This window comes from Rhipicephalus microplus, chromosome 1, assembly GCF_043290135.1.
Source record: "Rhipicephalus microplus isolate Deutch F79 chromosome 1, USDA_Rmic, whole genome shotgun sequence".
NCBI lineage: Eukaryota > Metazoa > Arthropoda > Arachnida > Ixodida > Ixodidae > Rhipicephalus > Rhipicephalus microplus.
The window spans coordinates 285,837,583-285,855,341 of record NC_134700.1 but is presented as its reverse complement, the minus strand read 5'-3'; the positions used below and the strand labels follow the sequence as shown (position 1 = coordinate 285,855,341).

The following is a 17,759-nucleotide window of genomic DNA, read 5'->3' as shown; positions in this document are numbered from 1 at the left end:
GGATGGTGGGAGAGTTTGAGGAATATGACCGTCAGGTGACATGAATAATGCAAAAATTATGTTGTGTAAGTCGTCAAATACATTTTCAAGACAGGTATGACACACACCCACATACCGGGACGTTGTGACACCGTCCGGGACGGTGGATGCCGCTCGCTTGGTAAGCTGGTGTGTGCGGCGAGCGATAGGGCCACATTACAGAGTGGACGTCTCCTTACGGCTGCCTCTTCAGCGCCTAGGCTGGGTGCTAAGTGGATGCCTGTTTTTGTCAAGCGACTCATTAGGCCTAAGGCTCTGCGCAGCCGCCTGTCGCACATGGCACAACTAGGTGGATTGTGGCGTTGAGGTGTTCCACTATGCTTCCCTAACTTTTTTTTTTATCTTGCGATGCATGAGTTAGGAAAAGTGATTTTTGTTTTATTTTGATGAGCGTCTCGGCCGTCGCCGATGTATTAGCTAGCAGAACTGACCATCGTGCCACGTGGGCGAGGAGACCGAAGCTCTCTTCCCTTTGGCCTACTGAATTGTTCTTTCGAGTGTTTTGAATGTACGCAGCAGGAGCGATGTAACCCGCGGCTGGCTGTCTTCTGCACATTGTCAGCACCGCTGGCCAGGAATGTGGTCGTGAGATGGGGCGATGGACATGCCTGGAGCTTCGCAACTGGCTGCAGTCCGGCGCCTTCGTGAGTGCTGGTTGCAACCCGAAGACGTGTCGGCGAGAGTGACAGTTCGTGACGACAACAATGCTCTTGCCGGACCGGTACTGAGGTGAAATCGTTGAACCGGACAGTGCAGCAGTGTCGACTGGTGGCGGTGTCGTGGTGTACGGACATTATGTAGGGACATGGGTTGTCATGTTTTGTTAGAGCTTGTGTGGCGGATTTCTTTTCTTTTCAAGCTATAATTTGAATTAAGGTTGGAAGAATGTGGGGGTGCTGACACCCTTGCAAAGTTGTTTGCGCTGCGTGGCAAACGTATTTCGCGTATAAGCTGTATTTCAGGTTCACAACTACTGAGCAGTAGGTGGCGTTGTGCTCGCGAGCGTTTGTTATCACCGCCACTATCATCATCATGGTTGTTAGATCAGCAGTGCTGGCGATGACACCTGGCAGCAAGCTTGGTTGGCAGCGCAGAAGAAAGAAGGTAGTCTCTTATGCGAGTGGCAGTTGCCGCGAACGGTTGCCTCCAGTGGTGGGTCTGCCGTGGACCGCACCGTGGGCGATCTGCGGTGGGTCCATGTGGCGAGTCAAGCCTTGGATGTGTTATTGTGTTTGTCATGTTTCAGAGTATTGTGTAATATTGTCTAAGGTTGTTTTAGCATGTTGATTACAATTGCTGTGTATAATAATTCAGCTGATGATGTCGTAGATAAAAAAGCAGTTCGAAAAATAGTGGTTGTTTGGTTTGTTCCAATTGCGTCTGCTGTGTCCGTTCACTCTAAGCACGTGGCGCTCGTCATTTCAAGACCCCACAAACTTCAATTGTGGTTGCAGTACTAGCTATCTAATTTTACAACAAAATATGAAAGCTACACATATGAAACAATGATACAGACATCATGTTAGTCTAGTGTAAATTGTGGTTCCAATCTTAACTCTACTTTTACAGCAGTCTAATAAATGTTACATTCATATTCAGCAAGCTATATTTAAGCATTGCTTGACGCCAAGGGAATATGTTAATTAAAATTACGTGTAATAGTCACATCGCTTCACCGTAAAGCACATTGCATTTCAAAAATACTGATGCCAGTGCTCTAATGTGAGTGCTGACATTATGTCAGACCAGAAGTTGCCTAGTCTAGTTAACAGTAGACCAAAGAGCAGCAGACGTTCCTGGTGAATCCACAATGTACACACAACTACTGCAGTTAATGTTTATCCACCTCATGAAACTTGCCTTAAAGCAAAAAAAAAGTCAGCACATGCCTAAGCATTACGCTTTGCATAACCAACATCACAAACTAATACATGAACATCTCAGGTTCCCACTGTAGGTGTTGGTAGTGTGCACGTTAGCGATTGCATCGTTATGCAATGGACAACCAGTTCACACATCTGCATGCTTTCTCGATAAGTGAATGCATATAAAATTTCTACATATTTTTACTGAGCCCTATATCCATCTGCCGGGTAACGTTATGCTCATTTTAGATGTTCCACATAGAAAATTTCTCAATTCATGCTTTGTCATTGCCAGGGTACGTGGGATCTGCTGAATTTTTTAAAATTATTACACGGATGTTTTGCCTTCAATGATAACCAATGAGTTTGGAATACACAAACACTGCCAAAGGTGAAGCAGATAAACATTAGAAAAATCCCAGTTCGTGATGAGCATGCTTTTCAGATGCAGTCACCTTGAGTTTTTCTGATTACAATGACTTGATAAAAAATTAATTAGAGGAAACTAGATGGAAAGCAAGTACAGATACAGACTATTTTCCAAAACTTGACATGTTTTCTTGTTAAACATTGGCAAAGTTCACAGCTGTTTCTTACCTTCTAAATTCCAAGAAAGCACAGATACAGAGTAGTCCATTTGTATCATAGCCGTTTGAATCCATTTGTAGTCCAATTTCTAAGGACAAGACAAAGTATGGTCGAAGTCAAAGTGGCAATATGCAGCATGAATTAGGCATTGGAACAAACTGGAAAATCCCTTACATGAGACGATATTTGTTGAAGAAGTGGTGACGGTTCAAATATAGCTACTTGCTTTCCATATGCAGCTGCAATCTAAAAAGCAGGCAAGTTAGGAAAGCATTTATATAAGAATGAGACAGCAGAAAATACACAACCAGAGCTTTTGATTCCATATACAGTCTAACTATTCAAAATGTTTTCAAAGGTGGCTACTTGTTATGCAAAGTGCTACAACTAATAAGCGTAATCTCATTGATATGACTTTGCATAATATGCTTTTCAGCTTACGATTTTTCATTTTCATATCTGGCCAAGGTCCCTAGGGAATATGCATTTTCATGCATTTAATACGGATACATTTTTGCCCATAATTGGAAAATATTACCACTTAATTGGACCTTGAATGATAAATACACATAGATCCAATATTTAGTTCTTCAGTATACTAGCTCAAACTGTGCTCCAACAAGCCACGACCTGCACGCCGCAAAGCTGCATCTGCGCAGCAGCATTGGTTTTGTGGTGAAGAGATTGTTGATGGTGCGGCCGCTGCATCCAACAATCAAAAGACGAAAGTGCAGCCGAAACTGACCAGCTACTTCAATGTTGCTCAATAAAAGTGAGTTGCTGATAGAGTATCATTATTTCCCACCTTTATTTTCAAACCTGTTTGGCTAAGACAATTTTTGTATAACACATATTATTTATCGGTTCTCAAGAAAAACACATAAGATTATATTGCATATGAATGATTAGTTTATGTGTTATCTACAAATATGACTTTACTTAAATAAAACAAAATTGGTAAGTGCAGTGCTTATGTCGACATATTTTTTTCCCATTGCTTATCAACTTACATTGACAAGTTCATTAGCTGGCTTCTCAAATTCTCAAGATTGCACGTAAGTGGGCAGTGTAACCAAGAATTATTAGGAAAACAGAATGAGGCATAGATACACAGGCCAAGAACCACGCATGATGAAGCAATCGCAACATTGTTTTGTCGAGTTTATTTCCTAAAGGTCTCGTCCTTGCACTGTTTTTTTTTTTTCAAATATTATCCCTCACATGCCTAATGTGGTGAAATTAAATGTCAAAATTAAGCCTTTGCAGGTTACCGCATAGGGGCGGATGTAAAATGACACAAGCGGACATTGCTATGAACAACTTTATTGATTCAACTTAGGTATGTTTTAAATGGAAATACACAACCCTTGTTGAATCTAAATACACTATGGACGGCCCTAAACCGTTTCAACCTACTGATAAAATGTGAAAGATCAGGCACCTAAATATGAGAGCTTAGGCAAAAAATTATTACATGAAATGAATACCGACGCACTTGCTTACATCAGAAGGTCCTTAAGCACGTTTATTCATGAACAGATAATATACGGCTGAGCAAGCTGAGGCAATAAACTAGCAGAGAGAATAGCAGACAACAAAGATCGATCATCGGAAAATATGCCTGGAAATCACACTTCACACGTGAAAAGAACTACACACGAACTAAACTTGACACTATAGACGTACCTTCCCAATGTCAGTTGAGCAGTCTATGCAGGAAACTTGCACGTTCCCGTGACAGACACCAGGTATGATCTGCACTCTCTCGAAGTTCCGTGCTAATATCACAATATTACATCCTGCGCCGTAGACCTTAAAACGAGAATAAAACGTCGGTTTATGCATGCAAGTTTCGCAAAGGTATCGCAGTAGTCGTAAAGCGAAGCTAGCGACTGGTTTGGCAAGATTATTCTTAATAACACTGTCTGATCGGAAATGTAAAATTTAGAAATAATTGGACACACAAATACTGACCACAAAGCCACATAAGGGCCGAGCAGATCTATGAAGAGCTCTTACATCAGTCACGGTTATAAAACTACCACTGAACGCTTTTATCTCGGCATCATTCAGTTGCCAAGTGCGTGTTAGAGACGTTGCTTACTGTGAAGGGAACGCCTTCGACGCTGCCCACAGAGTAGCAGTGGTCTCCAGCATTGACTGCTCCGGTGAGCACTTGGTGAAGGTTCATAGCTGTTGAACTACGTTTTTTTGTCGAAGCAGCCTTCACGCAATCAGAAGCCCCGGCACGCCCCCGCGAACACCAGTTTCGTTCAGTGGCGAAGCAGCGGCCTCCAATTCGTGGCCAGCCGGACCGCCCAAAGTCTGATCGCACTTCAAACAATGCACCAGATCCTGGTGCGCCAGAAGAAGCGATAAGTCGGCACCGATAGCGCCACAAGACCGCACATCACCTTGTGATCGGCGCTAGCTCTAGGCCTAGACTGCGGCACTCTGCCGACGGCACTCACACCACGTCAACAAATAACCGGATCATCCCAAGTATGAGACCTAAGAAAAGCACCAAGCTCCTTTCAGCCATTGGGGAGCCACTATTGTTCACAGGGCGGTCGGAATGCCGTAAAAAAAGGGTTCCATTGCCGCACTGGAAGAGAACCGCAGCACGCGATGGCACACAATCGCGAGCAGACGCATGTCAGACTTGCAATCGTTCGTCATTCCGTGTGTAGGTGGCGCAAGAAGCGCTCACACGAAGCTGTCAAATTTTTGAACAACAAAAATGGCGCGCTATCTCGTGCGATGCTTGAGAGGGGTTTTGGGAAATTAGGGAAAGCTTCTCGAACCGCATGATGTGTTTGGAAAGCTATGCCTTCATCCGTAAGTCACATGTCTTCATGAACCCCATACAAATTAGATGGCTCACTTATAAGTTAATTATTAATATATTGCCACGCTGTGTTGGTGGTAGAAGACGAGAGCAAAGAAGTGAATGGCAGCTGTGGCTGAGTAAACAGTCTACAAAATCCCCCATGTGGGTATGAGCCAAGATCTCCTAGGAGACAAAACAAGACAAAATAAACCCACTGATTCTCTTAGAGCGGGAAGCTCTACGTAGTTGTTCAGGTGTGCCAAAATCCACAGCTAACAATGTTTTGTATCAAGAAGCTCGGATAACCACCCTTGCTTGCAGATTTCGTATTTTAACAGTAAAAACCTATTTAAAATTTTCTGAATCCACTTTAAGAAGGCGACAGTTTGTTCTCCTTGCCGAGCCTGGTGTCTTTTTCAATGAGCATTGGTCCCGTGTATATAAACCCCAAGTGCTATTTGTTCAAACACTTCTAGATGCTTTAAATGTTAATATATTCGAGATCACACCATCTGTCAAACCAATCGGCCAAGTGCAAATAAAATTTGACGATATCTTCCCCACGAACGCTAAACACTTGAACTCTAAATATTTGATTGGTTTATTAGAACAACACCTGTCTCTATTATGTACTAATATAGTAATTGCAACGGATGCATCTATGAGTGGCGAGAAGGCAGGTGTGGGTATTTTTTCCCTCTCATTATTCTGGTCATTTTCATTACGCCTCCCAGATTATACACCAATATTTGAAGCGGAATTAATTGCCGTTATACTAGCTATTCGTAAACTTCCTGCGACTCATTCGACAGCTGTGATAGTTTCTGACTCGTATTCCCTGTGTTCATTTTTATCATCGTCGTCGACATCAGCAGTACTAGAAACTTTTAAATCATTAATCCCAGCAAACATTCGTCTAGTGCGAATGATATGGGTGCCAGGCCATCGTAGTATATTTATAAACGAGATGGCTGACACACTTGCGCGAACATCTCTTGATCTTCCGATTGTGCCAATCATGCCTCCTACAGCTTAAGTAACAGCAGCGAGGTTCAGAAAACTTTCCTTTCTTGAAGACTCATCAAAAATCATGATACCAAATCCAAATTTCTCGCACCTGCACTTCACATGGAATAATAAATGATGTCCCACGCGTAAATTGGAAGTCTTGATAACAAAATTACGTTGCCATGTACCACCTCTTAATTTCTCCTTAAACAGGTCTGGTCTGGTGCCATCCCCTCTGTGCTCAAGCTGTAACGAACCTGAACATATCGACCATTTTCTTATCACATGTCACCGTTTCAAAAATCAAAGAAAAAACTGCTTCGAAATTTTATTCAGGAAACTAGGAATATCACTTAATACTCCTAATATTTTGTCTTTTGGGGCCACTTCATTGGGACACAGCGACAGGAACATCTGCGGGGCTCTCTGCGAATTCATATATAACACAAGAAGATCACCTTGTTGAGCCAGCGATCAGCTCTCGAATTTTACTAGCCACACTACCACTTATTATTTAGCTGATACACTGCAATGATTCAACTTTCAGGAGAATTTCATATAACGATTCCACCTCAGATATTCAACAAATTTTATTATTTCTCTCTCCCCCCCCCCCTTTTTTCCCTTTCTTTACATTGCGCCAAATTAATTTCACAGTCAAAACACAGTAATCATATTCCCCTAGTCTAGAAAACCCAAAGGTATTGACTTGCATTAACCACCGGCTTCTTGGCCAATCCCCATTAGTGGGTGAGAGCCACAAAAGAAAGGAACAAGCAAGCAAGCAAGTAAACAGTCCTCCACTTCGAGTTCCTGCCTATCGTTTCCTCTCGCGACAGACTGGTGGACGTGCTGGGTACTGCACTGCAACGTCTTATGCCTACTGGTCCTGAACCAGAAGCAACCACCGCCAGTGCACCAGGGTCTGCTGATATCTATCGAAGCAGCCGCCGCCTTCAAGGACTACCACCACAGTACGGCCCCTTGGCAAGTTCCGTGAGGACAATGTTTGCCACATCCGCAACCCAAACCGAGCATGACCCACTCGCTAGCGTACCCTGTGTCATCAACACGCCTCGCACACCCAACCCATTCCACGGTGATGCCGGTGAGGATGTCGAAGACTGGCTTGACCATTTCGACCGGGTCGCTGCCATCAACGACTGGGACAATCGCCGTGAGTTGAAGAACGTGTATATCTCCCTTTTAGACGCGGCAAGAGTGTGGTATGAGAACCACGAAACTTCATTCACAAGTTGGCAGGAATTCCATCAGCAACTTCGCGAGGCGTTCAGTAACCCCGAACGGAAAGAAAGAGCGGAGCAGGCACTTTCTTCGCGATTTCAAATGCCGAACGAGAGCGTCGCCATGTTTGTCGAAGAAATGTTGCGATTGTTTCGACGGCCTGACCCCCACATGCCAGAAGACAAGAAAGTGCGCCTGCTAATGCGAGGCGTAAAGGAGCAACTTTTCGCGGGCCTTGTGCGCAACATACGACTGTGTCCGAGTTCATACGTGAGGCCACAATTATGGAGCGCATGCTTCGGCAGCGGGTGTCGCAGTATGAGCGTCAGACGGCCTTGTCCGCTGCGTGCTCGCGTGTACCAGGGGGTGATAACAGGGAGGTCCTCACAGAACTCATACGGCAAGTTGTACGCGAAGAACTTCGGAAATTTCATGCAGCGTCCCCTCCCAGTAGCGCTGCTATTACGGACGTCGTTCGTAACGAAATCAGGCAGTTCGTTCACTCCTCAGCACCATCGCAAGTCGAACCTCCCACGCTTTCCTACGCGGATGCCCTACGCGCCTCTACGCCGTCGACGGCACATTTTGCTCATCAACCTACTGGGACCCCCAGACGCTTTCCAAGTCCAGCCCATCGCCTGCCTTCTCAGGCCGATTTTCGTCCTGGCCCGCGGAAGTCCACCATCTGGCGTGCACCCGACAATCGTCCTTTGTGCTACCATTGTGGCGAAGTTGGACACATGTACCGCTACTGTTACTACCGACGAATAGGCCTACGCGGATTCCACCCAGATGCACGTTGTCCACGCTATGGTGAGCGCCCACAAGAAATTGTGGTTTACTTGGAAGGTAGTCATCACGCTCCTGTCCCGCCGCCACGACAGTCACGGTCACCATCACCCCGTCCGTCCACATCAACGCACCGCGCCCGACCCGCATTTGGGTCCCCTGGTGTCAGTGGCGCAAGCCCACGCCGGGGAAACTGAAAACGGTGACCTCCGGAGGTCAGGCCGCTGTCACGCGAACCGACAAATACCATCCGCCGCTGCCTTACGACGTGCCGTTAAAGCCGGTTTGTGAAACCACCAACAGAACGTCCGCTGCCATTAGCGTTTCCGTCGACTGTTATCCGGTGACTGCGCTTGTCGACACGGGAGCTGATTACTCGGTGATGAGTGCTTCATTGGCCACCCGTCTACACAAGGTGCTGACAACGTGGGACGGCCCTCAACTAATCACCGCAGGAGGACACCTCGTATCCCCTTTAGGAAGGTGCACCGCCAGGCTTGAGATTTGTGCGTCGGCTTTTGTAGCATCATTGCTTGTACTGCCCAATTGTTCTCGGCCGGTCATTTTGGGCATGGATTTTCTGCAAGAGTATGGAGCGATAATTAATCTGCGTAATTTGTTCGTCAGTTTTGTTAACTGTGTTTCTCCAGATTCCGACATCGAGAACGAACATCGTGGCGTGGCCTTACGCGTAGTTGATGATTGCGTCACGTTGCCACCTCGCAGTAGTATCTTCGTGCTTGTTGAGTGTCCACGGGAGCAGTCGATTACAGGCATCGCCGAAAGTAACCTGACGTTATTGCTTGATCGGGAAGTGGCCATTGCTTGAAGTCTCGTTCAACTGCGAAATGGCCAGACTACGGTTTTAGTTACGAACTTCGGTGGCGAACACAGGCATTTTGCGAAACGCACAACCATAGCTTACTTGGAGGCATTTGATCATTTGGACGCCTTCCCTTTGATTACGACGATCTCGACTGAGAACAGCTGCGATACTGACGTGACTAGTCGCCTCAACATCAATCGCCAGTTGGAAGAACCTAAGAGGGCGAGGCTCCTCCGTCTCCTCTCATCCTTTAGTGACTGTTTTGCCACTACTTCGAAAGTCAGGCAGACTCCTCTAATGAAGCACAGAATTATCACTGAGACCGACGTGCAACCCGTGCGCCAACATGCTTACCGCGTGTCGCAGAAGGAGCAAGATGCTATCCGTCATCAAGTGAAACAAATGCTCGACTACGACGTAATTCAGCCATCGACTAGTCCTTGGGCGTCACCAGTTGTTCTGGTTAAAAAGAAAGATGGTTCATTACGATTCTGCGTCGACTACCGCAAACTGAACAAGATAACGAAAAAAGACGTATATCCTCTTCCTCGTATCGATGACTCCTTGGATCGCCTGCGACACGCCCGTTACTTCTCTTCCGTGGATCTCCGTAGCGGATATTGGCGGATTGAAGTAGATGAACGGGACCGAGAAAAAACAGCGTTTATTACACCGGACGGTCTCTATGAATTTAAAGTTCTCCCTTTTGGCCTGTGCTCCGCTCCAGCCCCGTTCCAACGAATGATGGACACAGTTTTATGTGGCTTGAAGTGGTACTCTTGTTTAGTGTATTTAGACGACGTAGTCGTTTTTTCTACGACTTTTGAACAGCACATTGAGCGGCTTGAGGTGGTTCTTCTGGCTATTCGCACTGCCGGCCTCTCTCTGAAACCGGAAAAGTGTTATTTTGGATATGAGGAACTGAAATTCCTTGGCCACATTGTCAGCAGCAGTGGTGTTCGCCCCAATCCTGACAAGGCTGTGGCAGTTGCTTTGTTCCCGATACCGAAAACAAAGCATGATGTACGCCGCTTTCTGGGACTTTGTGCTTATTACCGCCACTTCGTGCCGAACTTTTCGAAAATCGCTGACCCTCTACAATAACTCGTCAAGGATGACGTCGCCTTCGTCTGGGGCCCCAAACAATCCGGCGCTTTCCGCGACCTTCAACAACGCCTTCAAACGCCACCGATCTTAGGTCACTTCGACACCGAAGCAGGCACAGAAGTCCACACTGACGCGAGCAACCTTGGCCTCGGAGCTATTCTCGTGCAATATCAAGATGGCGTGGAACGTGTCATCGCCTACGCTAGCCGCACGTTGTCATCTGCGGAGAACTACTCGACGACTGAAAAATAATGTCTGGCGGTTGTATGGGCCATAACGAAATTCAGGCCCTACTTGTACGGACGCCCCTTCCGAATCGTCAGTGACCACCGCTCCCCCTGCTGGCTAGCGAATCTGAAAGATCTTTCGGGCCGTCTCGCAAGATGGAGCCTTCGGTTACGAGAATTCGATATAACGATGGTTTAAAAGTCTGGTCAGAAACACACCGACGCTGACGGTCTTTCCCGCGCACCCGTCGAGGTCACTGAAGAAGACAATGATGAAGACTTCAGCTGCCTTGCTATTCTCGCATCATTAAACGTGGCTGAGCAGCAACGCGAAGACTTAGAATTACAACCACTGATCGAATACCTTGAGGGACGTCGCCCACAACCCCCACGTCAGTTCGTCCGTGATTTGTCATCTTTCTGTCTACGCCAAGGCATCCTCTACAAGCGCAACTTTCATTCAACGAAAACTGTTACCTCCTCGTCGTTCCTGCTGCTCTCCGCGATGATATTTTGCGTGCTTGTCACGACGAGCCATCGTCAGGGCATCTTGGCTTCGCGCTTTCTCTGGCGCGGATCAAAGACAAATACCACTGGCGGAAACTTACGAAAACCGTCCGGCAGTATGTCAAGACATGCACAGCCTGTCAGCGCCGCAAAACTCCAACGACGAAACCAGCCGATCTGCTTCAGCCTTTGCGACCCCGTCACGCACCTTTTGAAAAGGTCGGGATAGATTTACTCGGCCCATTTCCGAAGTCTACGGCTGGTAACCGCTGGATTGTGGTCGCCACCGACTACTTGACCAGATGCTGCGAAACACAAGCCGCCCAGCGAGCAACTGCTTCCGAGGTGGCTGACTTTTTCATCAAGAACATCGTTCTCCGCCACGGTGCTCCCGCTTTCGTCATCACAGATCGTGGTACTGCTTTTACGGCACAGTTGCTCCGACAGATTCTGTTGCTGAGCGGCACAACGCATCGAACAGCAACTGCGTACCACCCGCAGACTAACGGGTTAACCGAACGCCTTAACAAAACGATTGCAGATATGCTTTCAATGTATGTCGCCAAGGATCAGAGGAATTGGGATGAAATCCTCTCGTATATAACATTTGCCTACAATACGGCTTTGCAGGAAACCACCGGCTTTGCTCCTTTTCGTCTGGTTTACGGCCGCGACGTCACCACAATGCTTGACACCATGCTGCAACCAACTCTGCCGGACACGATTACCCCTGACGCACATGTATTTGTTCAGCGTGCCGAAGACGCCCGTCAGCTGGCGCGCTTTCGCATTTTATCGCGGCAAAATCAAGATGCTCGCCGGTACAACACCCACCACAGAGCAGTAATATACAAACCCGGTGACCTAGTCTGGGTTTGGACTCCTATACGCCAACGGGGACGCTCAGAAAAATTATGTCGGTACTTCGGACCCTACCGAGTTCTTCATCGCCTCGGCGAAGTGAACAACGAAGTTGTCCCGGCAGACACGTCACACCGTTCTCGCAGACCACGCTCCTCGGATGTGGTTCACGTCTCCAGGATGAAGCCGTACTATTCGCGTTGACTGCAAGTCAAGAACTTTGTGATGTGGGAATAGTCTTCAAGACAATTGTGCATTACTTTCTTGCTTCTTTATTTTTCATCTCGTCCTTTTTTTGTTCAACGTACACAGACATTTCTGACTACCTTTCGTTATTTTTCGGAGCCGTGGCATTCATGCGATGCTTCTTTTTTTTTTTTTTTTGGTGGGGGGAGGGTAATGCCACGCTGTGTTGGTGGCAGAAGACGAGAGCGAAGAAGTGAAGGGCAGCTGTGGCTGAGTAAACAGTCCTCCACTTCGAGTTCCTGCCTATCGTTTCCTCTCGCCACAATATGTGTGGATTATGATAAACTGTGATGAAATAGTGATAAGCGAGACCTTCTTACGGAGCAAACGATTAGAAAGTTGTGGAGTATATTTCACGGACGGTATAATGAAAAGAAAAAAAAAACAGGAGTTCAAATGCGCATAAAGTTTTGTACTGATTTCTAATTGATCAATATCATTTTTTACCTGTTGCCTGTGAAGCACGCATATTTCATGCTTGGAGCTTACAAGAGTTGCATGTAACGTTAATTTAAGAAATGATGTTGCCTTGAACTGGTAGCAAAAACCAATGTATCGTAAGAAAATAAAAAAAAAACAGCGTCGTGATTGGTGACGTGAAACAACAGGGCATATCAAGAAGCGCGCTGAATCATAAAATAGTGTCCACTGAGCACGAGAAACGTGCGCGGGCAAGCGAAAAGGAAAAGCCGATGATCTGTTGTGAAAAGATGTGTTCTAGATCTCGAGCTTAACGTAAGAGCTGTTAACACACAGATTTTCACTGCTACTTGCTGTATCCCCACTGCATTCGGGTGTGCGTGCTTATAGATTTGAGGGTAAAAAACGTTTATTCGCACGCCACACGATCATTTTATTTCACCGTCATCACTCGCCTACTAAAAGCACACGCACCAAATTCTGTTTAAAGGATGTCAAGGAGACAGTGCAAGGGGACGCCGGCAGAATATTAGATATCGAACATGGATATTAAAAAATATTTTAATGTACCTAATCAACGAACAGATCAAAATGAAAAAAAAATCGGCAGGTGACATTTACCTTGGGAGCTCGTGTCATGAGAAGTATGCTCAGGGAAGGTGACTGTGATGTAACTTTTTTTTTGTTGAGTGAATATATATGTACAAATGTTATACACACAGACTAGTGGGTTAACAGTAGCATATGTTTTATATAACCAGTTGTTTACAGTTGCATAACGATGCCACGACCAACGTGGGTATCACCACCAATAGACACGGTGAGCCGATATGTAGCGCTTGTGCTTGCTAGGACGGTAGCCCTGGTAGTGCTACGTAGGCCATTTTCAGTGGAAAGGGACACTAAAGCCAAATAACAATTTACGTCAGAGTGAAAGCTCAATGTATGATAACATCTAAAACAACATTACCACCAGCAGTGCCCTATTATACTTACCGAGAAATTAAAGCAAATGCACAAGAATACATATGGCGCAGAAGGACGTTTTAAAAATGATCCCGATGATTAATCAATAGTAATCGATCTAGCTGCACTAAATAAAGAATGATCCATGCATCAAGAGACGCAATAAAATGCTGCTTGTTCGTTTCTGTTTGATTCATAGAAAAAAGAACCGCCGGACGTTACTATATATGCACGGAATGGCGTGAGTCGATCAAAAAATCAGTTTTCGCATGGTTGATGATGATGATAATTTACTGCTGTTACCTTGCTGCTGTTCAGCTCAACTGGACAGGCCATGCCATCTAGCGGGGTCCAGTTCAACCAAAACACGTCTGCCATCTCGGAGCCAATGGCAGTAAATTGGTCAATGACCGTTGTTGCTTCTGTTGCTCCACTATACTTTCGTTTTGCAGCTACTAGCGTCGGCGGCCGCGCAGTAAAGCAGGGCGACGTTGTGCACAGCAACAGTGACGTGAAACGGTCCGCTTTTTGAGGCGGGTAATTTGAAGTGCGCTAAGACGATACGGATCACTAAAACGTGATTTTATTTCAAAATAAGCCCTTCCTTGGCCCAAAAGTAACACTACAAGGTTTTTGCACCGCTAGTTCAACAAGCAACGTCGACTTAATAGTTTTCCTTAGTGTCCCTTTGACTACAATTCACCCTAACCCCACGTGACACCTGTGTCATTAAAGTACACATGTAATGTGTATAAAATTAGATGGGCAGCACACCAACCACAAGTGACTTTTCACCAACATTACACCTGCATAGCGTATTTTCCAAAGGAGCTCCGAGATCTGGCACGGCTCTGTGTTAGGTTACTTGATTGCCACACAGAATGCTTGAATTCAATTCCTGCTCGGACCATAGCACATATGCGTTGCACTCGTCAAATTCACGCTGCCGATGTCAGTTTTACGCAGTGCTCTGGCATTTAAATTACCAACATTCATCGCCGTTCCTCGGTAGAAACAAGTGGTCAAACACCTGGGGCGCACAACCGCATACGTCTGGCTACCCCTGGTATGCGGGTATGTGCCACACCTGTATATAGGAAAGGGTTCGACGTAGGTACGCGATAGAGTTTTAACATTATTCGTGCCCGGACTAATCACTCATAATTGTAAAACTCTCTCACACTCTTTTTAATGTTGGTCTACCCCAATTTACTGAGCTGGCCACGAAAGTACCCAGATGTAGGCGGCCAGATGGCCAGATAGATAGATAGATAGATAGATAGATAGATAGATAGATAGATAGATAGATAGATAGATAGATAGATAAATAGATAGATAGATAGATAGACAGACAGATAGATATATAAATAGATAGATAGACAGATAGACAGGTATATAGATAGATAGATAGATAGATAGATAGATAGATAGATAGATAGATAGATAGATAGATAGATAGATAGATAGATAGATAGATAGATAGATGCGCTCAAGTCGCCGCAGATCTACTTTGTGGATATAAGTGTCAGCTGTACGTTTCCTCACACGTGGCCTGTATTTTTTAAAACGTTTTTCTAGCGATTAATAGTATAAATAAAACACACACCACCTTCCAAAGAAGTCACTCGCGCGAAGAGAGTGGAGAATAGCCGCACGCGCTAAAAAGCTTGTGGTTTAGATTGTGCAGTTTATTAACGAATTTTCATTGCGAATGAAAATGCCAAGAAACACGAAACGGCCGAAACGCCTTGCATCCAGCCTTGTGATGCCTTGGACAGAAATGAGCTCTTAATGCCGCGTACAAACGACGGGCTGCACCACGCTGGTCATTGGCCATCCTTGTCACTGGAACGTAGCCCGTTGATACACGTGGGCCTAACGCTTGAGTGTGTCCATGAGGATGTTCTCCTTGGAGCTGGAGTCGTACCTAATGTGGGAAGAAACCACCCATGCCACGGTTATCGTTGAAACATTCGCTACAGGAATGTCTAGGCTCAATAATGCGCACGGCGGTGACGCGAACAGTGAATCAACACAGCAGCACTTAACCACATTTTTCCTTCTCTTTCTATACGAGCACCTTGCGGCTTTCGGAGAATTTCATAAGCTTTGGGAATACAACGTGGCCCCTTTTATTACAAGCTTTCAAAGTTTTTCTCAACGTAGAACGGACTATAATATAGTTATTAATGAGACTTTTTCACAGACATATTTATTTGGCCTATCATGCAATGATGTTTACTTAGTGAACAAAGCGACGTCCGCTCTCGGGTAATCATTAATATCGCTTAACGATTTTCTCAGATTTTTTATTGGGGGGGGGGGGGGGGTTATGGTGCTTTTTGGGGCGACAACGGCAAGATATGCCGTTCTTGCTTCATTCAAGCGTTTGCCGCATTGGCGAAGAGGCTGTGTCGTTTTACTGCTGAGCGCGAAGTGTTCCTGATACGGCGGACGAGTTTAATTAAAATTCAATGTAAAGCGATTATTCGCTTTTAGGTTAGTTGCACGTCAAAGGCATGTACAGACACGACTAAAGTGAAGGCTGAGTCATCCTCTACGGTTTTCATTAATGCCCCTGTTGTTGCCACAAGCCCCGCCGCGGTGGTTTAGTTGCTAAGGTACTCGGCTGCTGACCCGCAGGTCGTGCGATCGAATCCCGGCTGCGGCGGCTGCATTTCCGATGGAGGTGGAAATGTTGTAGGCCCCTGTGCTCAGATTTGGGCGCACGTTAAAGAACCCCAGGTAGTCTAAATTTCCGGAGCCCTCCACCACGGCGTTTCTCACGCATGGCAAATGCTCACAAGTGTCGCCTATGTTCATGGCGTAGCGAATCTACATTTCAGTAGTTCGTATCATTGAATATTCTGTTTATTTTCGATTCAGTCAGACCAACAATTAATTCTTTGTTTTCGATTGGTCAGTTACTTTCTGTATGATATGATGCTGAACTGGGGTGCAGAAAGCGCTTCATTGGTCATTGAACTTGCTGTAATAGGATCATTGGCATATCTGGAAGGAGAGGCGGGAGGGGTACACCTTTCCCTCTTGCTGGCCGTTTAAAACTTTTCATGCACGCATATACAAATAGTGTTTGTTTTACGTCCCAAAATCACGGTGTTTACGAGGGACGTTGCAGTGGAGGGCTCGGGAGAAACTTTGGCCATCTGGCGTTCTTTGACCTGCACCTAGATACGAGTGCATGAGCTCCCAAAAATTTCGCCACTATCGGATTGCGACTGCCGCGGCCGGAATTCGATCCCGCGACCTTCTGGGCAGCAATCGAGCACCATAAGCACTACAAACGACCATATTTACAGATACACGTACGAATATTATAACAAAGACGGTTATTACATCCTCCTTTCCTTAAATAAATTATCCAGCAACGCCCCGCACAGCATAGACAAATAATTTATGAAACCGCATTTCGGGCCACGGCTTATTCAAATTGAGAAGCCGACACTTTGTGTAATTTTTGTCCTAACGTGTTCTTTACTGTTCGTCTTTTTTTGTTTATATAAGTTGTGCAATGAGCATTGTACTTATTTTCTCTGATTTTGCTCCTGGCTGTCCGACGTGTAAGTCCGGGGTGAAGGCCTCGTCAGGGAGACATACGAGTTTTCTTTTGCCTTGCCTCGTGGACATATTTCATGTCACGTAACTATGTCCGGAATAAACTGAAACTGACACTTCGACACTGATCGGGCAAAGTGCGGAACGCATTCGGATCGCCATCCTGGCAAATTAATGCCAACCGCATGGTTGATTGATTGATATGTGGAGTTTAACGTCCCAAAACCACCATATGATTATGAGAGACGCCGTAGTGGAGGGCTCCGGAAATTTTGACCACCTGGGGTTCTTTAACGTGCACCCAAATCTGAGCACACGGGCCTACAACATTTCCGCCTCCATCGGAAATGCAGCCGCCGCAGCCGGGATTTGAACCCGCGACCTGCGGGTCAGCAGCCGAGAATGCCAACCGCATGGTTGACGTCCTGGTTGGTACTACGACATAATTGCAAGAGACAGCGCAGACATGTGCTCGCCTTTCCGGTGACTGCAGCGTGTTCTCGTAGATCGGATTGTCGTCGTCCTCTTCCTCCTGCAGGGCCGGCGGCACAGCGGGAAGCCTCCGCGGTGCTGGAGCCGGCTTGCGGACGGAAACTCGCTGATAGCGGTTGTAGGCGCTGCGTTTACGCAGCGCCGGAGCCTCCTGGGATCGCACGGAC

The 17,759-nt window shown here is 46.1% G+C and overlaps 2 protein-coding genes across 9 annotated transcripts in view; both read right to left on the bottom strand.

Annotated features, from left to right (window-relative positions):
• Positions 1–4,902, bottom strand: part of Rbcn-3A (rabconnectin-3 alpha) — a 120,705-nt gene extending 115,803 nt beyond the window's left edge. For 3 of the 4 annotated variants that reach the window (XM_075896512.1, XM_075896499.1, XM_037436266.2), the window contains exons 1-4: positions 4,597–4,829; positions 4,179–4,304; positions 2,667–2,738; positions 2,502–2,580 (exon numbers count right to left, since the gene is read on the bottom strand). In XM_075896512.1, coding sequence (XP_075752627.1) covers positions 2,502–2,580; positions 2,667–2,738; positions 4,179–4,304; positions 4,597–4,683 — 364 coding nt within the window. In that variant the 5' untranslated portion in view covers positions 4,684–4,829. Of the gene's footprint in view, positions 1–2,501; positions 2,581–2,666; positions 2,739–4,178; positions 4,305–4,596 lie in introns of all 4 variants that reach the window. The other variant, XM_075896518.1, reaches the window with a different exon arrangement.
• A 10,289-nt stretch (positions 4,903–15,191) lies between these two features.
• The window catches only part of LOC119188293 (dual oxidase maturation factor 1), a 239,536-nt gene continuing 236,968 nt past the window's right edge, over positions 15,192–17,759 (bottom strand). For all 5 annotated transcript variants that reach the window (XM_075896420.1, XM_075896446.1, XM_037436265.2 and 2 more), the window contains 2 exons: positions 17,577–17,743; positions 15,192–15,451 (listed from right to left, as the gene is read on the bottom strand). In XM_075896420.1, coding sequence (XP_075752535.1) covers positions 15,400–15,451; positions 17,577–17,743 — 219 coding nt within the window. In that variant the 3' untranslated portion in view covers positions 15,192–15,399. The remainder of the gene's footprint in view (positions 15,452–17,576; positions 17,744–17,759) is intronic.